This window comes from Zalophus californianus, chromosome 3 (genome assembly GCF_009762305.2).
Source record: "Zalophus californianus isolate mZalCal1 chromosome 3, mZalCal1.pri.v2, whole genome shotgun sequence".
Classification (NCBI taxonomy): Eukaryota; Metazoa; Chordata; class Mammalia; order Carnivora; family Otariidae; genus Zalophus; species Zalophus californianus.
In genome coordinates this window covers 176572648-176598002 of record NC_045597.1, presented here as the reverse complement: position 1 = coordinate 176598002, position 25355 = coordinate 176572648, and the positions used below count along the sequence as shown (strand labels likewise).

General features: G+C 55.9%; 1 protein-coding gene across 10 annotated transcripts in view; it reads left to right on the top strand.

The window, feature by feature from the left end:
- Positions 1-22869, top strand: part of CFAP65 (cilia and flagella associated protein 65) — a 34052-nt gene extending 11183 nt beyond the window's left edge. For 6 of the 10 annotated variants that reach the window (XM_027587988.2, XM_027587989.2, XM_027587990.2 and 3 more), the window contains 24 exons: positions 159-359; positions 564-923; positions 2387-2524; positions 3982-4227; positions 4767-4991; positions 5945-6103; positions 6303-6453; positions 6855-6983; positions 7814-8027; positions 8338-8466; positions 13138-13314; positions 13533-13665; positions 13812-13922; positions 15952-16143; positions 16244-16402; positions 17530-17673; positions 17986-18099; positions 18286-18393; positions 19903-19947; positions 20173-20375; positions 20666-20794; positions 21320-21790; positions 22457-22594; positions 22699-22869. In XM_027587988.2, coding sequence (XP_027443789.2) covers positions 159-359; positions 564-923; positions 2387-2524; positions 3982-4227; positions 4767-4991; positions 5945-6103; positions 6303-6453; positions 6855-6983; positions 7814-8027; positions 8338-8466; positions 13138-13314; positions 13533-13665; positions 13812-13922; positions 15952-16143; positions 16244-16402; positions 17530-17673; positions 17986-18099; positions 18286-18393; positions 19903-19947; positions 20173-20375; positions 20666-20794; positions 21320-21790; positions 22457-22594; positions 22699-22861 — 4239 coding nt within the window. In that variant the 3' untranslated portion in view covers positions 22862-22869. Of the gene's footprint in view, positions 1-158; positions 360-563; positions 924-2386; positions 2525-3981; positions 4228-4766; positions 4992-5944; positions 6104-6302; positions 6454-6854; positions 6984-7813; positions 8028-8337; positions 8467-13137; positions 13315-13532; positions 13666-13811; positions 13923-15951; positions 16144-16243; positions 16403-17529; positions 17674-17985; positions 18100-18285; positions 18394-19902; positions 19948-20172; positions 20376-20665; positions 20795-21112; positions 21250-21319; positions 21791-22456; positions 22595-22698 lie in introns of those variants that run through there. The other 4 variants (XM_027587985.2, XM_027587991.2, XM_027587992.1 and 1 more) reach the window with 4 other exon arrangements.
- Positions 22870-25355: the final 2486 nt, after the last annotated feature.

Below are 25355 nucleotides of genomic sequence, written 5' to 3'. Positions count from 1 at the left end.
AGAGGGGGGACTGGACTCAGAGTAGAGAGCCTTGAAGTGAGGACCCAACTCAGGGCCGTGGGCAAGATCCTACAAATTGTGCCCTGACCACTTGGCACCTGGTCACATCCCTTTTCGGCGGGGATTGAAATCTGGCCTTACACAGACACATGTCACAGGACCCGCTGTTCCTGGACCTGATTGGGACCTGCCACTCGGACAGCACCAAGCCAGCCATCCTGAGGCCTCAGCACCTCGCTTGGTACCGCACACACCTGGCACGGGGCCTGACGTTCTACCCTCCTGACATCCTGGGCATCTTGCTGAGGGAGAAGAAGCTGGAGCAAGATCAGAATGGGGCCCTCAGGATTCCCACTGAGGTTTGATGGACTGTCTTGGGCCCCCTACAGACAGGCTCCCCTCCCCAGGTTCATGCCCCCTTCTCTAGAAATTCTTGGCAAGTCGTGTTCCCCCAGAGCCCTGTGGGCACCATTAGTAGTTGGGGATGAAAGGGGCATGCAGATGAGGGGCAGTGGCAGGAGGAATGGCAGTTGGCCCCCACTCACCTGTCTCTCCCCGCACAGGACCTGGCAGACGCGTCAGCCCTGAAGTATCCTCTCATTCCTCCCATGACTGAGTACTTCTTCGATGGTACCAGCGACATAGCCATCTTCCCCCCACCTGTCAGCATAGAGCCCACTGACGTGGATTTTGGTGCCTGCCCTGGGCCCAAGAACCCCTACCCTGTCCCCCTGTGCTTGATGAACCACACCAAAGGCACAATCACGGTGGTCTGGACGCAGAGGTCTGACTGCCCCTTCTGGGTGACCCCAGACACCTGTGACGTGCCTCCACTCAAGTCCATGGCCATGCGCCTGCACTTCCATCCACCTTACCCCAACCGCCTGTATGCTGTGGAGCTCGAGGCCTTCGCTGTTTATAAGGTGCGTGGGGGCAGTAGAGATCCCACGGGGATCTCTACGGGGCAGCCCCCACCGCTCCCTCCAACACCGGGGGAGGGCTGCCTCTCTGCCCTGGAGCTTGAATGGCAGGGCGGGGTTGGAGGGAGTGATGCGGGCTGCCGTGGGATCCATCCTCAATGTGCCAAGCTCCTCCTTGGCCACACGGTGGTCCTTACTGGTTTGTCTGCTCCCAGGCTCATAGGCTGCCTTGGCCAAGGGAATTCTTGCCCCATCTGATTACATCTCACGCGTATGTGGCCTTCCACTCCCTCCAGAGGGAGAACTCAGCTGGGGTCAAGCCCTTTGGGAAAATTCAGCACACAAGGAGTCACTCCCTGGGGCTCCTGGCTTCTCTCTAGTCCCTGAAGTAGGAAGTGGTCCAGCCAAAAGAGCCATGGGCTGGAACCAGAGCCTGGGGGACCAAGTCAGGGGGGCCGGATAATTAGGTGTGGGGGGGAGGGGCTTCTAGCACAACCTCCCTTGGTTGTGCTCAGCCCAGCCTCTTGGTCACAGACGCTGGTCGCTCCCTCATCTCTGGTCCTGCCTTTTCCCTTCCTTGTCAGCTCTGCCTACGCTGCTGTTCTTTCCCAGGGGCCAGAGTGCTGGGGCTGAGAGATAAGCATCCCTTACTGTGGGTGAGGTGTGTGACCTCTGGCTGTGTGACCCTGAGCAAGTCCCTTAATGTCCCTGAGCCCTGGTCTTCTCATCTAAAAACTTGGGGTCGTATCTGAACTTTTGAGAAGGCTTTCCAAAGCTGAGATTTTAATTGCCTCCCTTCTAATATCTTGGCAGTGGGGGGATGTGGAGGCTTATAGGAATAAGGCTGTGGACACCTGGCTTTGCCAAGGCTGAGCCTTCCAGATTGTTAGGCTACTGGCTCTGGCCCGGCACTGTCTGATATGACAACCACCAACCACATGGGGCCACCGAACACCTGCAATGTGGCGAGTCCAAATTGAGACACATTGTATGAGACCCACCGGCTTTCAAAGACTTTGGCGCAAAAAGAATGTAAGGTGTCTCACGTGTCACTTATATATTGATAATAGGTTGAAATGGTAAGATTTTGGATCTCTTGGGGTAAATAAGACGTATCGCTGAAATGAATTTCTCGTTTTTCCCTCTGTTAATGTGGCTGCTAGGACATGTAAAACTACCTTTGCTGCTTGCATTTGTGGCTCTCGTTCTGTTTCTATTGGCCGTCACTTTTCTAGGCACATTCCTGCAGGATGAATGCTGTCTGTGCATCCCAGCCCCGGCGCTGTCCTGGTGCTGCTGCGGTCAGAGTTGTTTTGACAGCTGTCTCTGCACTGTCTTCCCAGAGAGCCCTTCTCCTCCCTCTGTGCCCAGTGTGGGACTCCTGTAGCACAGAGGGGCGGGCTGGGGGGCCCCGCAGGGTCCGACACAGGACTCTCAGCTTGTCCTTGGGTCCGGCCCCCGTGCAGGTCCTGCGGAGCTACAATAACATCGAGGAGGACTGTACCGTGTGTCCCTCCTGGTGCCTGACCCTCCGGGCACGAGGCCACAGCTATCGTGCTGCCCTGGAGCACCACATCCCTCAATATTCCCTGCAGGCCCCCAAGGTGAGCGTGGCCCCAGGAGCAGTGGGAGGTGGGACAGGGGAGCTTGGCTTCTGCCTCGGTCCACACTCTGCTGGCCTCAGATACATCCCAGCACCCTCCCAGGCCATCCCAACCTCCCCACCACCAGCCCCTGGGGCTCTGGTCATGGAGAGCTCTCTTGTGGGCCGGTCTGGGGCTCAGACCCCTGACCCCTCCTTGCTCCATCTGAAATACTCCCTGGGCTTCTCGCACTGAGGTTGAAGATTCTCTAGCTCCTTCATTTTTCTGTGCCTTGTTTGCTGAGCACCTGCTAGGGATCCGACCACCCACCATGAGCCCCTGGCCTTGGAGATTGCGCAGGCTGCTGTGGGTCACAGAGCTGGTCCCTCAGCTTCCTAAGTCATAATTCCCCGGCCTCTCTGAGGAGCCCTTGGAGGCCCTGTTTGACCCGAGCAGCGAGATGACAGAAGGTTTAAAAGCATCAACTCCAGAGCCAGTCGGCCAAGTTCCAGTCCTGGCTTCTCCTTCGATCCCTCTTCCCAGCCTCCCTTACCTTTGTCACCCTTCCCATCCGTCCCCACTGCTGTCACGCCTCATAGTGCTGGAAAGGCGCCACTCTGGGGCCCTGTGCTGGAGGTGATCCTGCCCCCCACCACCAGCTACACTTCTGCTCTCCAATCCCCAACCGACTTCACCCCCGAGATTCAGCTCAAGTCCCTCCCTGACTGCCCGGGGTTCCCCTCCTGGACCCCCGTCCCTTTCTTTGACTGGTTTGTCCCAGCAGTTTGTGGCCTTTACTGCTGTCCAGCCGATTCTGGGCCTGGGTTGCCCCCCACCGCCTCACGCACGGGCACGGGCACGTCTGCCCCAGCTGGCCTGGGCGCCCTGGTCAGCGATCTCGGGCCTTGTGTGATATGGCCGGCCTAGCTCTTAGCCTGCAGCTGGCCATACCCTACATGCTTTAGGAAGGTTTGGAAGCTGGGATTTCTGGGGCTTTCCCTTTCTCGGAGGTTCCCCTCAGCCATCTGTAAGAGAATCATCTAGAAGTGGCTGCTTATCCCAGAGCTTCTGGACCAGAATCTCTGAAAGTGAATTCTCCAAAGGATGATTTGAGGGCACCCTAAAATGAAAGACCTACTTAACTTTGCAGGGGTGTGGGGGGGTCTCAGATGCCTGCGTTTCCTGGGCCCACTTCCTATAGCCACTCCATCTCCCTGCCTGGAAGTCTCTGGAGGACAAAAGCATTTTTGGGGGCCAAGCTATATCCCTCTATTCCCTGTTCACAGGGTAGTGACTGGTATGTGTGGAGGTACTTGGTTCTCTTTGGAGACAGGCCCACCCAAACCCACATAGACTTCTCTGAGCCCCTGGGCATCCAGGGAATATCGAGGGATGTGGTGCCCGTGTGCAGATCAGTGGGTTAGGGGAGAGGGAAGCGCACAGATCTGAGCGTGGGTCCCTCTTGTCATGCACCCCAGCTCTTTCCTGCAGTGTCCCCCAACGAACCCTCCTACCGTAGCCTGCTGTTGATCAACAAAGGCTCCATGATGTTGACCTTCAACTTGGCCCCCCAAAGCTGCTCAGACATCTCCCTGCGTCCCAGCTCGGGCCTCGTGGCCCCCAGGGCCCACCAGATCTTCCTCGTCTGTACCTACCCCAAGGGCAACTCCTGGAAGCAGCACGTTTTCTACTTGCAGTTCAATTTTTGCCCCCGGTATCTCAAGGTAAAAAGCAAGGCTAGGGGACTGGGTCCTGAGGAGTGGGCCATAGTCTGGGGCTTCCCTTCTCAAAGCCAAATTCTGGGTTTGGCCTCTCTTGCTCCCCTAAAGTAGTCAAGGGGCTGCTTCTCCCCCCAGGAAGTGCCATAGCAGGGAGAAGACCCTTCTGCCACATCTGTGAATAACTTTCCCACCCTCAGGGCCCAGCATGTCCACCTCAAGGTGTCTGGGACAAGAAAAGGGGTGCAGAGGTCCCAAAGGAATGAGTGGGGGCAATATAAGACTCATATCTGCAGGTTGCAGAGGGGCGTTTGGGGCTGGGCCAGGGAAAGGGGCCAGGGTGGTGGGCCCATATCTGGCCTATGAAATGGTCTGTACCGCCTCTCTCAGTCCCTGAGTTCTTTTCAAGAACCATCTCCTGGGTTGGTCACTACCTACTCTGTCTTGCCAGAAGTTGCCCGTGCCCAGGCTTTTTGGACATTTGGGGGAGGGAGCCAGGGCAGCGGGGTGACATCAGGGCACTGCCCTCCTTCCTCCGGCCCTAGGAGGTAAGCATGCAGAGCCGGGAGGAGCCTCTGCAGCTGAAGCTGGACACCTGTAAGCGCGTGTTCTTCAAGCCCACCTGGGTGGGCTGCTCCTCCACCAGCCTCTTCACTTTCCACAACCCCTCGCGTCTGCCCCTGGAGTTTGAATGGAGGATTTCCCAGCTGCACAGAAAGGTGCTGGCCGTCCAGCCTGCTCGGGGACTTATCCAGCCCAGTGAGAGCCTTGTGAGTGCCCCGCCCCACGGCTGGGGGCCCATGCTCCCGTCTGCCTGCTCCCCGCCCCCCAGCCAAGGCACGCACTCAGGGACGTCTGCGTGAGCTGGGGTGGGCTGTCTCCAAGGAGAGCCAAGGTCCTCTTCGCTTTCACCATCATCTTTTACTCATGCCTCTCAGAGGCCAGGTTTACAGTGTGCCCCCTCCCATTTAATCCGTAATCACCTCCCCTGCCTTAGAAGTGGGTGGGATGGCTACCATTGTCTTAAAACGCCCTTTTTACAAAGAAGAATCAAAACTTAGAGAAGAAAAAGCCATTTATGAAGATTACAAATGAGGAGGTGGGGCTGGCACTTGATCCAGTTTCAAGGGGAGAGTCTGCTCTCCATCCCTGTTCCCCAAAGCTGCGAGATCACTGGGAGGTGGTTTGGAGCAGTTGGATTGGGGGCCAAATGGGTGGGTTTCATTAAGGCATGAGGAAGGGGCATCCTCGAGGTCCCAGCAGCAGTCTGGAGGGGGGCACCGGCTGGGGCCCAATCTAGCAGAGCCCCATTCCCTGGACTAGGGCCTTATGACTAATTGGCCAAACTTGGGCCAAGAACCACCAACACATGGTGTCTGGAAGAACCCAGGTAGTAGACAGGGAGGCAAGAGACCACATAGGCTCTGGATTTGGTTTCAGGAGTTTATACTCCAGCTTCCACCAAGCCTCTCGCCAGCCGTGTGACCTTGGGCAAGTTACCCCCACTTCTCTGTCCCAGAAAACGAGGTACTAAATAATACGGCTTACCTCGTGGGGATAAAGGATGGAAGGGCTGAGGGATGTATAGAAAGTGCCCGGCACAGGGCAAATACTCAGAAAGGGGTACCATAGCTTGATCTCCAGCAGTGGGACCTCTGGTGGCCAGGAGTCTGGGTAGGGGGTTCTGGAGAGCCCCACGCAGGGATGATCTCTGTGGCCCCAGACGCTGACGTGGACCTTCAGCCCTCTGGAGGAGACCAAGTACCTGTTCCGAGTGGGGATGTGGGTCTGGGAAGCCGGTCTGCCCCCAGACACCAAGCCCCCTACCACCACCCACTATATGCTCCGGCTGGTGGGTGTGGGCATCACCAGCAGCCTCTCCGTGAGTAGGAGAACCGTGGCAGGTGGGGCTGGGGAGTTGGGGGCCAGGGCACAGGTGGGAGGGAAGGCCCCAGGGTGCCCAATTCCAAGGGGGCAGGGGATGGGAGCCCTCTGGCCCTCTGGACCTGCCCTGACTTGGAGATTATCTGAGGCCAGGGGTGGGAAAGCCAGGGCTGTGGCTGGCTGACTCTGGGCCTCAGGTGAAGGAAAAGGAGCTGGATTTTGGGAACGTGCTGGTGAACAGCAAGCAGTCCAGGTTGCTGATGCTTCTGAACGATGGCAACTGCACTCTTTATTATCGCCTGTTCCTGGAGCAGTGCAGCCCTGAGGTCGTGGACGACGGCCCCCTTGGTACTCGGGCCTGGACCGGGATGGGGGCGGGGGGCCGGGGAGGCAGGCAGTGAGGGATGATGGTTAACCAGATCAAGGTTTGGGGGCAGATAGAGCAGGGCTTAACACTTGGTGCTTCCACCTTTTACATGTGTGGCATGGGCCGGTGACTCTCTGAGCCTCAGCTGCCTCATCTGTAAAATGGGACTGTTGCTGGCAAAGACCCAAAGACTGGTTTCCTCTGTCTGGTCTGGGAAGAGGGACTGCTCCCTATTTCCTGGCTCTGGGCCTGCTCTCTGGCCAGTGCTCTGCTGGCCCAGGGGAAGGGTATCTGGAAAGGAGCAGGAGGAGAGGCCGGGACTCTCTGGCCTGTGCTGAGTGCCTCTTCTGCCCTCGGCCCCACCCGGGTCATCCCTGAGCAGCCTTGCAGCTGGACCGCACAGAGGGGAGCATGCCACCCCGGTCCCAGGACACCGTCTGCTTGACTGCTTGTCCCCACCAGCGGTCCCAGTACTGCTGGAAGATCAGCTACTCTCTCCTCTCCCACAGAGGTACCTGGGCCATCTGGCAGAGTCAGGGCCAGGGAGGAAAGGGGGAGGACTGTGTGAGCAGGACTTGGGGTGGGAGGGTGCTGAGGGTCCAGACGGGGCTGGCCGGGTGAGCATTAGCATTCTAGGGTGTGCCTTTGGGGGACTGGCATGTATGCCTCATACCAACCGCATCCATTTGTGCAGATGTCTGTGTATGTGTGTGCATGTGTGCAAAAAAGAAAAAAAACTGAAGCACTGATATGTGCTTGAATGAATGAATGAATGAATCTTGAAAACATTACGCCAAGTGAAAAAAGCCAGTCACCAAAAGCCACATACTGTATGATTCCATGTATGTGAAATATCCCGAACAGGCAAATCTGTAGATACAGCAGAAAGTAGATCAGTGGTTGCTGGGGAGGGGGGGCAATGGGGGTGACAACTGTTTGGTGCTGGGTTTCTTTTTGGGATGACGAAAATCCTCTAAATTAGTGGTGATGGTTGCACAGCTCTGCATATACGACAAATCCGAATTATATGGGTTAAAAGGGTTAATTTTATGGTATATAAATTCTATCTCAATAAAGCCATTAGTGAGAGTCAGTTTGAAAACAAGTAACAGTGCACAGTTAACACAGTGATGCATGTGGAGCGTTTCGGACAATGCTTGACACATAGAAAGTACCAGATGAGGCTTGGCTGTTGCTGGAAACATCCTAGAGCCTGGGAGACATCTGCTCCTGACAAGGGTCCTGGGCAGGTGGCCAGGGGTCCTACACCCTCAGCCTGCATGCTGCGCCCCAGGGCAGCTGGGAGGTGAGGCCACTCCTCTCTTCCACACCCCATCCTAGATAACAAGGCTGGGAAGAGGCAGGAGCTGTGTCGCGTCTTCCTGATGGCTGTGTACCCCTTACTCTCCATCCTGGATGTCTGCTCCATGGGCAGCGCCAAGGGCATCACCCGGAAACACCTGTGGCACCTCTTTTCCCTGGACAGGCTCAACAGTTACTTGGAGCGTGACCCCACCCCCTGGGAGCTCACCTACAAGGTGCCCACCCGGCACAGGTGAGGTGGGCCCCAGGGAAGGGGCAGGACCTATCTGGGTGTATTCTTGGAGCTTTCTGCCCACACCCCCCCCAGTACGAGGACCTGTCCATGGAGTGGCTCCTCATCTCCCCCCCAAATTCTTGCCCATCCCTGGAGGGGCCTAGAGAAGTCAGGGATTGGCTCAAAGTCTGGCCCCTGCCCCTGAGTCCCAGGTTCTCCCAATTCCCACCTGCAGGAAGATGATTGCCCAGCCAGCCAGCCAGGCAGCCCTGGGAGGGCCCCATACTGTCCCCATCTGTCTCTGGGTCTGTTTCTCTGCTCCACACAGCACAAGCCAGATCCCCACCATCTTCACCCCTCTGAAGCTTGACTTCAATTTTGGGGCAGCACCGATAGAGGCCCTACCCTCAGTGGTGCTCTTGGCCCTGAAGAACAGCGGAGTGGTTCCCCTGGACTGGTACGGCGGGCTTGGAGGGGGCTGCTGAGGGACCCAGGAGACAGGCGCAGGAGGCCGTCTCTGGCTTGGGGTGGACCTGGCTGGGGTCTGTGAGAAGTGGATCCCCTCACTGATAGGGCGGGGAGGCCAGCGTGGGATTGGGGATCACCCTTCAGCACTCCAAACCTGTCACTGCCAGAGACATGTCCATAGGCTCAAGAGTGGGGGAGACTGATGGAGACCAGCACGGTCATCCTAAGCTTAACGAGTGGGGAGTATCCTTTTGGACACCTGCTGCGTGCCAGGCCACTGATTTACGAGCCTTTTCTCCTCCAAGCCTCACACCAACCCTGGGGAAAAAAATCCTCCTCTGCTGACTCTTTTGCCAATCAATGGAGGCTAAGGACTCAGCTAAGGCCGCTCAGCTGTTAGGCAGAGCCAAATTCAAAGCCAGATTGGTAAAGGTTAGTCAGCAAGAAGTCTTCAGAGTGCTCCCGTGTACCAGGCACTGTGCTAGGCAGTGGGGTGCTCCCGACAGAGCTTCAGTCTGGGGAGGCCAGGCCTGCATGGGAGCGAGTTTAGATCTCTGGTGGGGAAGGACAGGGACAGCCTGCCACCAAGCCAGTGTCGGGGAGGAAGATGTGGCTGAGCGAAGCCACGTGGGCTACTGGAAGGCTTGAGGCTGGCTGCGGGGCAGGCTGCACCTCTCCAGTCACAGGGGCCCAGGCCTGGAGCCCTGAGCCTGCCAAGCGTGGACCTTCCTGTGCTTGACTTTCCTCCCGTCGGGGCCCGAACTTGTGCCCAGTAAACATCCTGTTTCCATGCCAGGGCCTTTTCTTGTTCTTCCTCCCTGCCTCTGCCACGTGTCTGGACTTCCTAGTAAATTTCCTTTTGATGACTTCTAACATTTCTTGCCTAAACGGAGGTGAGAAACAAGTGCGCCCATCTGGGTAAGGCTTGGGAGAGAGAGCCAGGGGCCCAGCCTGGGAAAATACGTGCGGCGGGAGGGGGAGGAGGGGGTGCTTCTGTGATCTCAGGAACATTCCTGCCTGAGCAGAGTCTTGGGGTGTGTGGGGGCAAAGCTGGGTTGGGGGCTGCACCATCAGGGGTGCAATGGCCGCCCTTACTTTCTGGATTGTCCTGCCCCTGGCTGGGATAAAGGCAACTGGGGAAGCTGGTTCCTTACATGGCTCCTTACGTGGCTCCTGTCTGAGAAGGGCCAGGACTACGAGTAGCTGAGGACTCCTGGCCGTGATGACTTGAGGAAGCTTGGCAGGCAGGGTTGCTGGCCTGGTGGGGAAGGCCCGGGGTCCGCCTGAGCTCCAGACCCGCCATTCACTGGGGCTACTGGAATGGCCGGAAGCCAGGCGCTACAGGAAAAGCAGCATTAGTCCGTCCTGGCATGGAGCAGGATATTTTGGTGGATTATGCATGCAAGTGTGTTTGTGTAGGAGCAAGCCAGCTCACACTCTCTGTGGAGAGAGGCCAGGTGGCTGGAAACCGAGGTGGGAGGAAACCCAGGCACAGTGCCCGTTGAGCTGAGCCTATCCATCAGGAGATCATCTGAGGTTCAGGAAGGGAGTCCGTGCTTCTTCCAGGAGTCCAAGCACAGCGAACCTTCCTTGGAAGGCTTGACTCTCCTAGGTTTTTTTGTGTTGTTGTGTTTCCTTTCAATTTCTTAGAAGGCTATTTTTGAAAATTCTAGCTGGTCTCTGCTGAGCTCATAAAGAACAGACTGAAGGTTTTATTCCTGCCAAGACCAGTAAGAAATGGGGAGTGTGGACTTGGCCTGGAGGCAGCAGCAGGCAGGACAGAGTGAGAACCCCAAGTGGGAGGGGGAGCATCGGAGGAAATAGGAGCCTATAGCTGCCTGCCCCGCTCCCTCTGGGTCTTCTCTGATGCTTCTGCTCCCGGCCCAGGGAGGCGGAGGGCCTTACTGACATCAGATACAGTAGTTAACATCTCCTGGTCCCTCGTGCACTCATTAAGTCTTGACTAAACATTTACGGGGGGCTTCTAGGCCTGGGCTCCCGCCCTGGCCCTCAGAATCAAGGTGCCGACAGGTCCAAGCCTGGCCCTCCGGGTGCTGCAGGGGTCTGGGGCAGGGTGATGGATGCTGAAGAAAGCTACAACTGAGCTAGACCTGCAGCTTAGGGAGAAGACACAGAGAGGCTGCAAAGAACCTTCCAGACAGGGGCACCTGGGTGGCTCAGTCAGTTAAGCCTGCCTTCGGCTCAGGTCATGATCCCAGGGTCCTGGGATCAAGTCCCGCATCAGGCTCCCTGCTTAGTGGGGAGCCTGCTTCTCCCTCTTCATGCTGCTCCCTCTGCTTGTGCTCTCTCTCTAACAAATTAATTGATTAATTAAAAAAGAAAAACTTTCCAGACAGAGGTCTTGGTATGTACACAGGTAACAGAAAAGGGCTCAGCCTGGCTGGAGCACTGATAGGGAGGAAGGGGTGCCGGATGTGACTTGAGAGGTGGACGAGGGCCACAACATCGGGACCTTGGCATCCTTCTCCTAAGAGTTTGGACTTCTTCCTGAGGGCATGGTGGCGATGTAAGAGGGGCCGGGGGACAAAGACATGATCTGCCTTTAAGACCTGCCACTCTGGTCTGGGGTGCAGGGTGCAGGGAGAGAAATGGACTAGCAGCCTGCGGCAGGGGAGCAGGCGAGGGGGCCCACACCAGAGGACTGGCAGGGAAGAGCGGGTTGGGATTATTTGGCCGGGGACTGGGTGAGGGCAGCAAGGGAAACAGAGGTGTCGAAACGATCTGGATAACCCCAAAGTAGCAAGATCTCCAGTTTTGCTGCTGATCAGTATCCCTTCGAAAAAATAACAAAAGCAGTTTATTCACCAGTCAAAAGACACAAAGGTGATGGAAGCAGGAAACTCCTCAGCTCCTGCTGCATGTCCACTCTGCTGGGGTGATGGAGGGTTTGAAGGGAGTTTCCATCCTCAGCACTTACAACACACACACGCAAACGCAGCCCGGGGGTTATTCTGTTTCCCTTGAATTTTTTTTTTTTTTTTTTGCAGTAACAGCTCAATGCTGTACATATTACTTTCCGCCTAGCATTGGATCATTAACATTTTCACTCAGCATTGTGCCAATAACATTCCCTTCAGATCAATACAGATTAACGCATAAAACTCTTGACTCTTTTTTTTAAAAGATTTTTTATTTATTCATCTGAGAGAGAGCGCGTGCGAAAGAACATGAACCAGGGGCAGGGGGAGGGGCAGAGGGAGAAGCAGACTCCTCGCTGAGCAGGGAGCCCCATGCAATGATGGGATGTCATAAGGGGCTTGATCCCAGGACCCTGCGATCAAGATCTGAGTCCAAGGCAGATGCTTCACCGATGCTTAACCCACTGAGCCACCCCGGCGCCCCTTAACTCTTTCTTTGTAATACTTGGCATAATATTCCGTAATATGAATGGCCCTTAAGTTATTAAACTCCCTGTACTGGGTTGTTTTTTTTTTTGTTTGTTTGTTTTTTAAAGATTTTATTTATTTATTTGAGAGAGAGAGAGAATGAGAGAGAGCACGAGAGGGAAGAGGGTCAGAGGGAGAAGCAGACTCCCCGCTGAGCAGGGAGCCCGATGCGGGACTCGATCCCGGGACTCCAGGATCATGACCCGAGCCGAAGGCAGTCGCCCAACCAACTGAGCCACCCAGGCGCCCCTGGGTTGTTTTTTTTATTGCCACTACAAAGAAAGTTGTAATAAACTTGTGTGTGAGCGTGAGCACGCATGCATTTATTCCCGCAGGGTACTTCCCCAGGAGAGAATGTCTGAGTCAAAGGGCTCATGCGGTTTTTATTCTAGTAGACACTGTCAAAATTCCTACAACAAAAGGTGTAGCCATACCTTCTCTCTCTACCTGTTTGAAGGTGTCCATTCTCTCTAAACTTACCAGTATCGAGTAGAACTGTTTACCCCGTTGCTAATGTGAAACTATTTAAGACTGATTGAAGAGAGTCGTGATTTGTGATTTCCTTGACTCTTTGTTGAGCATTTCCCCTTTTGGCTGCTGCCCGTTCATGCCGTCTGCCCAGTGTTAGGCCAGTTCTGTGCCATGTCTCTGCAAGTGAAGGGGTCCTCCTTTTCAGATCGTAACCCAGGGAACCCTTCACTGCTTGTTTTGTCAACCAGCTAGAGTGCAGTATCTACTTTCCTACAACGTGAGGCATTTGGGGGGGGGGCGTTAATTCTATGCCCAGACTTGCTCCAGATTCAAGAATGCCAGCCCTGCTGGGGCATCTCTTCTCTGCCCTATGCTCCTGCTGACCTAGACACCCTCCCTCTCGGTGGGGGGGCGGGGTGCCTGGTTGGTGCTGCTGGCGTTTTTAGATGCTTCAAATGGCCCTTCCTAAGAGCTTTATCACACAAACTACTCCCCCCTGGGGTTAGTGACTAGCTAGCTCACCGTTACCCACATACACAAGTAGTCCCCCTAGACCCCTGTCCCCCACAACGGAAGCCCCAATCTCCACTTTCCACTTTGTCACCAGGGACCTGCTGCCATTCCTGGGTTTGGGTTTGGGGGCCATTATGAAGTGAGAATCCACCATAGCGTGTTTGCTCAGCCATGCATGGGGCAGCTTGCCAAATCGGGGGAGCATCCACTCTGCTTGCAGCTCAGAGCCCCTGCCTCTCTGTTCTAAGAGGCTTGCACCCCTCTTCCAGGGCCTTCCTCTTTCCAAGTGACCAGCAGATTGACGTGGAGCTGTGGGCACAGCAAGCAGAGTTTGACGCCACCGAGCTTCACCAAATGCGTGTGCAGGACAACTGCATATTCTCCATCAGCCCCAAGGCTGGGAGCCTGAGTCCTGGACAAGAGCAGGTGGTGGAACTCAAATACAGGTGCTCCTCCCACTGCCTGTCTTACACTTCCAGTCCTGGAGACCCTGCCCCCACCCCTCCCTTTCCCTGCGCTCCTGGAGGAGCTTGGCCTTGCACTCTGTGACTCCAGAGTACCTTAAGTGCCCACCGCCAGGGGAGGACCCCGTCCACCCACTTGGCGGGGAGGTTTCATGTCCCTCTTGCCCCATCCCAGCTCAGAGGTTTCCACATGCTTCCAGGGGCTTTGCTCTCTTGCTGGTACCGGGGCTCCATAACGCAGCCCAGATTCATCTCTTCCCTTCCAGCCACGTGTTCGTGGGCACCGATCGCCTCCCGGTGCTCTTCAAAGTGTCCCATGGCCGGGAGATCCTGGTGAGACCCCAGACCTCGTCTTGTCCTGGACTCCTGAGAGAGGAGCAGGGAACTATGCCCCCCGGGGAGCTAGGGTCCAGATCTTTCTGCTGGGTACTTCCGTTTCTCCCAGGGAAGGATGCTACTCATGGGTTTTGTATTTCCAGCTAAATTTCATAGGTGTGACAGTGAAGCTGGAGCAAAAGTACGTGCACTTCACCTCCACTAGCCACCAGTTCGTCCCTGTCCCCATCGGCGACACACTGCCCCCAAGGCAGGTCAGTGGTCTACATTGTCCTGGTTCCCAAGAAGCCTAAGCATTGATCTCTGTGTATCTGCATCAGCCTTTTACAGGGTGACAAAGACCCTACCCTCCAGAAGTCCTCACTCTAAGAGGTGGGGCTACAGGTCAAACCCTGAGTTTGGGCAACTAGGAGAGATCCAAGGTGAGAGGCTTCCGCTTCCTGGTGCTTGGTGCTAAGTAAGCCCTTTGCCAGGCCTTGTTCCTGTGTCCCCATGCAAAAGCAGGGGGTTCTCTCTTCTAGCACAAGATTCTTCAAACTTCTTTGATCATGAATCACACTAATATATTTTGGATAATAACCCAGTAAGTACATACATACACATATACTTAAAGTACCACAAATGAATATATACACTACTACACGCAAAGCATTCTGATGTTTTCCGTTTTTATTTTATTCTGTTCCACCTGCTAAATTGCTTTCATGATCTGCTCACTAATAGGTCTCAGCCCCAGGTTGAAAATCACTGCTCCAGGAAGGACATTTTTCTGGAGTGTGAAAAACGAGACTGAATCCTTGCGAAACCATAGAATTTTCTTTATCAAGTGGAGGGAATTGGGTTCCTTTGCTCTGAAAATGTACATTGGAAATCTCCCAGAGGGGGACAGAGTATTTTCCCAAACATGCCATAGCTGTGAAATTTCTAACTATTTAGAAGTCCTTGTATTTCTGAGCAGAGGCCTCTGGTCATCCAGCCTAGAGTCAGAGGAATGGGCTTTCTGAACCTGAGAGGGTGGGACCCCTAGCCCTGAGCTCTGTATGCTTCCCTACACCACCCTCTACCCTACTGGCTTCCTGGAAGCCACCCCCTCCCCCCCAAAACAGGGCTGCAGAGACCCATGTCCTTGAAAAGGAAGGCAAAGACTCAGTGCCCCCTGGAGAGCTTTCCTGAGAGACTAGACCACTTCCCTGTGGCTCTGAACATAGACAATGAAAAATGCCCCCAGATCTAGAGCAAGGAGACCCAACTGTGCCTCCAACCAATCTCCACAACTGTGGCCAAGCTTCTGCTTTCATTCATGAGATGATGACAGATGGTGGCCTGGATCCATAAGAGGACAGCAGAAGTAGAAGTGAACAGATTTAATTTACATTTTAGAGGCAGAATCATTGGGACTTGCTGGGGCCAGTTTGGGAAAGTGGGAGAAAGGGAGGGATCGAGATGTATTGAATTCCTAGTTTAAGCATTTACTGAAAGGAGATTCCGGGGTGGGGGTAGAACTTTCTAGTGAAGAGTTTGGTTTTTACCAAATTTGAGATGTCTGTGAGACAATCAGTGGCTGGTGAGGGGGCAGGGAGGGCTTGTGGAGTGGAAGTTGGATACCAGGTCTGGAGCTCAGAGGTGGCCCAGGCTAGAGAAATAAAATCAGCATATTCAGGAGTGGGTGCTGGGAAAGATGAGGGGCCAAGACCTAGATCCAAACAAACTGTTTGCTCTCTCTGGCTTCCATTTTCTAATCCTAAAATGAGGGATTGGACCAGAAGATCTCAGGTTGCTTCCAGGACATTCTGTGATTCCCACACTTTGGATTTAGTCTTGGGGGATGTCATAGCTTCCTTTCCCTCCCTTATCTGCCCTTAAGCAGGACTGCCTGTAAGGGCAGACGTGGAAAGTGGCAGCTTCCCGGGTGATTAGAGTGAGAGCCTTGAAGATGCTGAAGGGTCTGGAGGGTGTGTGCATGGACACTTCTGTAAATCCCCACACTAGAGACACGAGCCTTAGTGTCCCCTTATACCTTGGCAAAAGTAAATTAAGAGCAAATAAAATAAGGATTACAGATTATCCTAAAATGTCCCAGACTGAAAATACAATTACATACTTCTTGGATCATTGGGCCATAAGGGAAATTAGAGGTAGTTAGGGGGCTCTGGGGCTGTAAGGGGGACATCATGGAGATCAGCCTGCCCTCCCGCAGTGGACACAGGACCCCAGGCTCTCTGCTTTGCAGCCCTGAGTTGGTGTGGAGGTTTCATTATTCCCGCCCCCCTACCCCGCCTGCAGATTTATGAGCTGTATAATGGTGGCTCGGTGCCCGTGACATACGAGATCCAGACGAACATCCTGTCGCAGGTTCAGGAAAAAAATTTCAATCACCCCATCTTCAGCTGCCTCAACCCCCAAGGGGAGATCCAGCCAGGCACAACTGCTCAGGTCTTGTGGATCTTCTCACCTATTGAGGCCAAGACCTACACTGTGAGCCGCAGCCTGGGCTGATTATGGGTGGAGGTTGGTGTTGGCTTCCTCAGCAAGCCGTGCTCTGACCAGTCCCTTCCCCACCCTCCTAACTTCCTAGGTGGATGTGCCCATACACGTCCTGGGATGGAACTCAGCCATGATCCGCTTCCAGGGAGTGGGCTATGACCCCCATGTCATGGGAGACACAGCCCCATTCCACAACATCTCCTCTTGGCATGACAACCCCAAGCATACTAGGCTGATGGTTCCTGGACAGGTAGGGGGAAGGGAGGTAGGAAGGCCTGAGGCTTAGAAGGGCCCCGGGGGGCCAGTGCAGAGGGAAGCTGGGAAGGAAATGTGATGGAGGTGATAAGGGAAGGATGCAGAGGGGAAGCCTGGAACCAGCCCTCACCGAGCTCCAGCAGGCAGCACCCGCTCCATGAGAGGCTTACCCTGCCACCTAGTGCCCATAGGTGTTCCTGCTCAAGTCACTCTGGGCATTGGGATGGGGATTTTGGAAGGGGTAGAAGGAAGCTCTCCCATTTTAGGGCTGTAAAGTATTATCTTCATCCAGAACAGTCCATTCCTGGACCTAGATGGATTTTGCTGTAAGGTATCCAAGGTCAATAACCCCATCTTTAGTTCAAACACACCCCAATGTTGGGATGTCTGACCCATTCATTCATCCACCCATCCATCCATCTCCTCCCCATTGGCCCACATGTCCATTTACTGATCCATCCAGCCACCCATCTACCCACTTCTCCATCCATCCTTCCATACACCCGTCCAGTCACTATATACCCATACATCGGCCTGTCCACCCTTCCACTCCTACCCTTTCTGGACCGTAACTGCATGATGAGCACTATGGAGGCCCTGAGGACACAAAGAAGAGCCAAAGTCCCAGACCTGGAGACACTCAGGGTCTGGACAGAGAGAAAGTGCCCCTTCCATGTGGCCTCAGTCTTTCCAGACCCCCTACTGTTCTGTTCCTATTTGAAGATGCCAACTGCCCATCCCCCCATTCATTTACAACCATCCTTCAGGGATTCAAATTACATTGGCTTTAGTTCTGTCTTCTTTAAGCGAATTCTGATTTCTCAGCCCTTCCAAGCCTATTTTAATGGTCAAAAGCCTAGACTTTAGAGTGAGACTGGGTTTATCCCCACTGTGCCTGTAAGAGACCTTTGGAAAAATTCTTTATGCCCTCTAAACCTTAGCAGCACATCTATCTGTAAAGTGGGGACGATAATACAAATATCACAGGGCCATGGTGAGGACCAAATGTGTGTGAACGGCCTACCATGGTGCCTGCTGAAGGCACTCAGTAACTGGGAGAGGTTGCTATGGTTATGATTTTGTCACCGCCCAAAGTGCCTGTTGTGTTGTCTCCACCAACAGAATGTCTTCCTGTCCCAGTCCCATATCTCGCTGGGGAACATTCCTGTGCAGACTAAGTGCAGCCGCCTGCTGTTCCTCAACAACATCTCCAAGAACGAGCCAGTTGTCTTTGAGTGGCAGCTGAAGCCTCTAGACTTTGGGGAGGTGAGAGTCCCCTATTTCCGCAGAATCAGAACCTCTAGCAGGGCTCCAGCCCCACCCTATTCCACCCCACCCTATCCCATCTTGTCTCATCTTACCCCGTCCCACCCCACCACCCACCCTAGGCCATCCCATCCCGCCCCATTCCATCCCACCCCATCCCACTGAATCCCACCCCATCCTAACCCATCTTACCCCATCTAACCCCACCCCACCCCATTCCATTCCATCCCATCCCACCCCATCATACCCACCCCATTTCATCCCACTCTATCCCATTCCTGTGAAGCTCCAAAGACCCCTTCCCCCAAACAGGTGTCTGTGAGTCCCATGACAGGGAAGGTGGCTCCTGAAGAAACAGTCCCATTTGTGGTGACCTTGAAGACCTCAGTGCATGCCAGCTTCTACAGCATAGACCTGGTATGCAAGGTAGGACCAGCACCAGAGTGAAGCTAGGATGGAGCATGGCTCCCAGTACTGGGATGTGGGTGAGCTATGAGATCCCCAGACCTTCACAGAAAGGCGGGGGCCAGCCCCTGGGGAGTGGGGGGTGGGGGTCCATGGCACACAGGTGCTCCAGACCTTGGCCTTCTCTTTCCTTGTCCTGGGCTATAGGTATACCGACAGAAACTCCTGAATCAGTACCATAAGGAACTACAGGAGTGGAAGGATGAGGAAGTTCGACAGGAGGTGGAGTTCACCATCACAGATAGGAAAGGGAAGGTGAGGAGGCCAGAGTGAGCCTTGAACACCACAGATCTTTCTGATTGGCTTTACCAAGGGGCGACAGAGGCGGTGATGTGAGGTGGTCCTATGTGCAAAACTGGCCAGCCTGTCCTAGATTAGCTTGCTTTCATTAGACCAAGCATAGCATCTCCCCAAGAGACTGTCTTCTGGACTCAGAAGACTGGCTGACCATTCCCTGCCTCACGTAGCCAGTGTTTAATGGGTGCATGCTAAGCGCTGGGCACCGGGGACCCAGGGGAGACAAGACAGCTCACCTTCTGATGGAAGACGGTGTGGGACAAGGGTTTTGGGGGCAGGCTCTGGAGACAAGTTGCCCAGTTTTGATTCTGGCTTTGATGATTTCTAGTTCTGGGATCTTGGTCAAGTTACTTAACATAACATCTCAGTTCCCTCAACTATAAAATAGGGGTAATGTTACATCTGGGATTGACTTCAAGATAATCCAGGGGCACCTGATGGCGCAGTTGGGGAAGCGTCTGACTCTTGATTTCGGCTCAGGTCATGATCTCAGGGTCATGGGACTGAGGTCAGGCTCTGCCCTCAGTAGGGAGTCTGCTTGAGATTTTCCCTCTCTCCCTGCCTCTGCCCTTCCCCCCCTGCTCCCACAAGTGTGTGTGCACACGTGCTCTCTCTCTCTCAAATAAATAAATAAATCTTAAAAAAAAAAAACATAATCCAGAGGTGGGGCACAGATGAGACAAGATTGGCCATGAGCTGCTGATTGTTGAAGCTGGGTGGTGGGTAACAGAGGACTCTGTACGTTCTCTCTACTGTCCTATACATTTGAAATTTTCCATATTAAGAAGGTTAAAAGTAAAGGTTTAAAAAATATTTTGAATGCAAGTAAAATAGTGCCTGCTTCGCAGCACTGTTGTGAGGATTGAATGAGCTAAAGCACGTACAGTGCCTACAGCAGTGTAAGCAGTAAGCATGCACTAAGCAGGCTATTCGTATCTGTAGGGGAGCTGGAGAGTAAATGTGAGACAGAACAGCTCCCTTCTCCCTCTTCCAGTCTCCCAGCCTCCTTGTGCTGGTATTCTTGCACCTTGCTCACCTCTGCACTCACCACACTCAGCCCCCGGGGAGGCACCACTCCCCTCTGAAGCTCTGGCCCAACTATGAATGCAAATCATGTCTGGACGGTGCGGGAGAAGGGATTTCTGAATGAAATCTTCATAAAGGAGAGTATTTGTGACCCGAGGCACAAGGACAAGCACCCTTGGTACAGCCTGCCTACATTTGGTGGCATCACCTTTTCTTTCCTCTGGTTGGGTGATCTGATTTTCCTTGTCTGCAGGGAGCACTTCCCTAAAGAAGGTCCTGGAAGGGGGTGTGGCTGGGAGTTGGGTGAGATCAAGAGGGCAGCAGGTCCTGGCATTGGCTTCCAGCCCCTCACCCTCACCCCATGGGTTGGCAGAAAGGTAAGAAGAGAGGAACTCCTCTAGGCTTCTTGTATCCTAAACACGGGTCTCTTTGCTTTCACAGGGAGGAGCATATTGTAGAGCTTGTGCACCTAGGAGGAGGTACAGGGTGAGCTCATAAGCCCCGTCTCCTTGGGATAAATTGAGAGGTCCTTGCTTGCTCCCAGAGATACCTCCAACTGCTGGCCCAGCCTCCTAGAAGGGAGGGATGGAAGTGCCAATGGGTGGGGTCACACTCCGATTTGGCTCCAAAGGCCTGGTTGGGGCTAGGGACCCAGCAGTGAGGCAGTGACGTCCCCAAACCCCTGTCATCCATGTCTTCCCCTTTCCAAAGACACTGCCCCCCATCAAGAATCAGCAGCCTCTCAACCGGCCTGTCAGCTGGAACCTTAAGATCCCAAAGAAGAAGATATTCTGGCTCTGTCCCCAGCCACCCTTGCCAGACATGCTGTGCTTGGGCCTCACGGCCCGTGCTCATGCCACTGACTACTTCCTGGCCAACTTCTTCTCCGACTTTCCCCAGCACTTCCTGCACCGGTGAATTCTCAGGGAGGGAGGGGGTCTCTACCCCCTGGGGAACACCCCTAGGCCTCCTGCCCCACCTCCTTCCTCCCCTTTCCAATTTGGAGCCTCTCCAGGTCCTGCGCCAACCTTGAGGTTTGGGCTTCCGTCCCCAAATGCAGTAGCACTACACTTGGGCCAAGGCGGGGGGGCTGTCCCAAGCTCATCTATGTTCTCATGACTGCATGGCCACTGCCACTGCTCGTGACCCTACCCCCAGCCTGGTGGCTTGCCCAGGCCACTCAGAATGTCATGGCCTGCTCCAGGGAGCTGCCAAAGAGGAAATACCCCAAGGAGGAGTTGGAGGCTTCTGAGGGAGAATCCCCAGACAATTGGGCACCTGTCTCCAAGCAGGAGAAGCAGCTCCTGATTGACTGTCTCACCGCCATCATCAGGTACCCCCACTGGACCCTCACCATCCCCCTCATCTCAGCAGCTCATTCAGCCAGCTCTGTGTCCACCCGTGGCCCCTGAAGCCCCAGCCCTTCCTTTCCTGAAAAATAGAATTTCCTCACAAGATCCTTCCACTGGTGGTCCCAGGCCCTGCAGGATGGGGCAGCTCTAATGGAGCTTGCTGGAAGGATCCTCAGGGCTGGATCCTGAGTTTTGTCCTGTCCAGGGCTAGTAGATAAGGTCTGAGCCAGTTCACTGTTTCCCCCGGGGTTCCTGTCCCTTATCTGTGTAACTCTGACCTCCTGGCTCTGCCTCTTAAGAACCCACGGAGCCCAGAGAAGCCTTCCTCCAAAGGACGGGTGGGCGGGGCAACTGACTTAAGGGCTGGCCTCCCACATCCAGCACCCATTTGTAGACGTCGAAGTCAGAACTGCCCCTTGAGGAACTCTGGAGCCAGAGCCCCACAGGGGTTGCAAAGCCCCCTCGCAAGTCCTCTTGGCAAGGGCCTCCTCCTCCTTGCCATGCAGGGGTCTGCTAGAAGACAAGGTCTTCCATGAGGCCGTGAACCAAAGCCTGGTGGAGAAGATGCCTTACTTCTGCCAGTTCTGGAATGAGCAGTCAGCCAAGTTCACGGCCCAGAACAACACCCTGCAGTTAGCACCAGTCCTGTCTCCATCCGCCAGCAGCTGGGAGGGCAGCAGAGACAAGGAGTCTGAGGACGACAAACTGAGGCTGGAGAAGAAAATGGGGGAAGCGGAGGAGAAGAGCGAAGAGGAAGAGGAGGAGCTGGAGGAGGAAGAGGAGGAAGAGGAGGAGATGGAAGAGGAGGAGCAGGAGGAGGAGGAGCGGGGGGAGAAGGAAGAGAAGGTGCCCTGGATGGGGACTGAGCCCACACTGCAGCCCACGGCCCAGGAGTCCCTGAAATGTCAGTGGCAGCAGCAGCTGAAGGTCATGGTGAAAGAGGAGCAAGAACAGGATGAGAAGGAGACCACCAGCCGGTGAGCAGCCAGACCCAGATGAGGGTTCGCACGGCAGGGTGTGCAGAAGGATCCCAGGAGGCAGTGGGGTGCTGGGGCCAGCCTCTGGCTGGGTGTAAGGCTCTTCCCAGCTCCGCGTTCACTGACATCCCGCTGGTGGCTTAAGGCCTTCTGAGCTTTAGTCTGTCCCTCCAAGACCTGGCTGTTAACATTTTCTAGCACACCACTTTCAGGGGGTCGTTCAGTGGATTTCTAGAGCCAGGAGAGAAGTGCCACCGCTTCCCGGAGGGCCTTTGCCCGGGGCTGCTCTGTGGCCCTCCCTGTCCATGTTGGGATTCTTTAGGCCCCAGCCAGTCCCTTGGGGCCCTCTCACAGCTTGATGCCTCCTCCCCACACCTGGCGCTGAGATGGGACCTACAGTTGCCTGGACTCTGGTCCCACCACTTGTTCCAGCAGCAGGACGTTTGGCAACTTGGTGCCTTTAAGCCACAATTTGAGCGTCTGTAAAATTGGAACAAGGATGCCTTATAGTGCTGGGAGGGCGGGGGGTGGAATGAGAACCCGCGGAGATATAGCCCAGGGCACACAGTGTACAGCAGCAAGAGGCCCGCGGAGAAGGCGAGCGCAGTCGATGGCGGTGCTGACATCCGCATCCTCCACCCCCACCACACACCCCACCCCCTGCAGGCTCCCGGCGTTCGCCAACCTGCAGGAGGCGCTGCTGGAGAACATGATCCAGAACATCCTGGTGGAGGCGAGCCGCGGGGAGGTGGTTCTCACCTCGCGGCCGCGCGTCATCGCCCAGCCGCCGCTCAGCGTTTCCAGGTGGGGACGCCGACTGCGCCGGAGGGGCGCGAGGGGCGGCAGGGGCGGGCAGACTTGGCTCGAAGTCTCTCTCCAACCTCTCCCTGGGGCTTTCTGTCTTCCAGGATTGAGACTCCCGACTTGCTTTCGGCGGCGCCCCTCGGGCTGCAGCATGCCGAGGTGCCCTGCCTGGTGGCGCGGCCCCCTACCGACTCTTTGAGGATGCCACAGTCCAGCCCCTCCGACTTGCTGCCCTCAGGGCCCCCCTCTCCACCGCCCCACCACTAAAGCATCTAGCCTTCTGTATCTGCCTTGACTTTATTTCCCCGACGTAGGAGGAATTCTCGAGCGCGCTCTGGGAGGGACAGATGGTTGGAGCGGCCGAGGTGGACTGCAGCGACTCGTTGCAGCCTTGGGTGCTGGGAGGTTGCTTCTCTCCCCTCCACAGCGCAGCTGGGCCAGAGTTCCGGCTGCTCGCTGCCCGGCGCTGGACCTGGTTTGGCCAGTGGAGGGCGCTTCCGGCGGGGCCTAACTGGCCTTTGCCCCAGCATTGCCTGGGGGACAGGAACTGAGCGCCAGGCCTTATCGGCGCAGCAGGTGGCTGCAGGGCGAGGTGACCACCCCTCCCCTTTCCCCGTTGCGCCTGCTCCGAGGCTCGGTCCCTGCATCGCCAGCCTTTTCTCTGCATGTGTCGGGCTCCCGGGACTGTGCTGAGAGGTTGAGAAGAAAGGGAAACCGAGGCACGTCGCGGAGGGCTAAGAGCTACACTCTGGGTTGCGGGTGGAGGTCACAGCTAGACAGCGGGCCACAGGCCCTACTAAGCGACTCCCATCGTGAACCTGAATCCCCAGCCCAGGTGATGTCCGGCCTTCCCTAGGATACCCACCTCCCGCTCCCCCTAACCTCCTCCCGGCAGCCTCTGTCTTCTGCAACTCCACCCCCCTCCAGGCAGGTGGGTGGAAAAGTGACATCTGGTGTTGTTCCAGAGGCGCCCAGGTCCCCGACAGCCCCCCCCCCTGCCGCCGCAGCCAAGGCCTCGGAAGAGCTCCGGCCCCAGAACCCAGGCGGGGGCGGGGAGGGGGTGGGGGCGCTCCGCCTCCTCTGAGTCAATATTTGCTCCGAGCAAACTGGCGCCCGGACAGGTGTGAGTGTGTGTGTGTGTATGTATGTGTGTGTGTGTGTAGGGGCGGGGACTGAGCAGGCAGTATAAGAGCGCGCTGAGCCCAGGCTCCTGCACAAGCTCCGGGGAGTGGGCTGGGGACCAAGCCAAGCAGAGCCCAGCCAGGTGAAGGGTGGCCAGGAAGGGAAGAAGGGAGGGGCGGGCCAGGTGCGCACCTGCGGTGGCCGCCTGGGCGGGCGACGTGTCAGCCGCAGATGCGCGCAGGTGAGGGCGGCGGCTAGCGGCGCGCTGTGCGGCACGGCGCTCGCAGAAGACCAGGACCAGGAGATCGCCCAGGGCCACAGCCAGGCCCCCTGGCCCTCCGCTCCCGCCCCGCGACGAGCCCCTCGCACAAACCGGACCTGAGCGTTTTGTTCGTTCGGCTCGCGTGAGGCAGGGGTGGCCTCTCAGCACCCGCCCGGGGGCCGGGCTCGACCGCCACGCAGGCACCTGCCGCCGCCGCCGCCGTACGGGGACGGAGAGGCTGTGCGCTGCTCCCAGGGGAGATCCGGCTCCCATCCGGCCCCGCCCGCCCTGCCTTGTCCTGCCCGCAACTCCAGGGCTGCCCGGCTTGATTCCGGGTAGTATGGGCCGGCCGAACAGGCTCCACCGGGTGGCATAAGGGGCTGTGGCAGAAACAGGAGCCCTCTGGAAGTGGAAACCCAGCTTCTAGTCCGGCTCTGTCCCAGCGACTTCTGTGGCCTTGGGCAAGTCATTTCCCAGCCTCTCCTCGGGTTTTCCTCTTTGCTCAATGAGAGGGATTGGTCTGGCCTGCTGCGAGCACCTCACCAGTCCCCAGATCCTGGTTTCTGGGCTTCCAGCAATAATTCTGAGCCACCTGACCTGGGAAGTTGGAGGCCCTCAAGAGGTTGGAGCAGTAGCGGGGGAGTGGGGGGGTGGAAAAGCTGGGTTGGGAGAGTTAGAGCCAGATGAAGATCAAGTGTGCTTCTCTGGATCTGTTTGGTGCTGACATCCTGAGGGTTCACTCCCTGCCATCTCCCTGGCCCCTCTCAGTCTTCCCATGTGTGAGACAGACAGACTGATTGAAAAGGACAAACATGGGGTCCGGTAGCCCTTGCCAGATGGGGTCCCCAGGGACTGCAGCTCACCACCTTTCCCAAACTCCATAATCCCAAGGCCTCCTGTTTCATGCAGCTACAGGTGGGGTGAGGGTGGGTGTGAATGGCCTTCTTCCTAGGCAGGAGCCCATGGATTATTAGCCACCACCCAAACCTGAGACAGACTGGCCCCTTCTGCAGTGATTCCAAGTGCTAAGGTCTGACATGGGGGAGGGAGTGGAGATTGCCCTAGACCCTGGCCTCCCTCCTGGAGAGTCTAGAACTGAGAGTTCCACACACAGCCTGAGGTCAGTCTGAGCCCTTAGCCCAGTCTCTGTCCTTTGACCTGGGGTGTCCTCCATTCCTCCTCCCCAAAATTGATGGTGGTGCTGGTCTAGCCCCAGAGAGAGGGGCTTGTTGTAGGTCCGAAGCGGAGAGAAGCCTCAGTAGTAAGGAGCTACAGTTTCCCCTTAGAGTGAGGAAGCATCATGGGCTATGGACTATACCACCGCACACCCAGGCAGATGTAGTCCCCTCTCCCATCCCCCCAGGAGAGAGAGAGAGA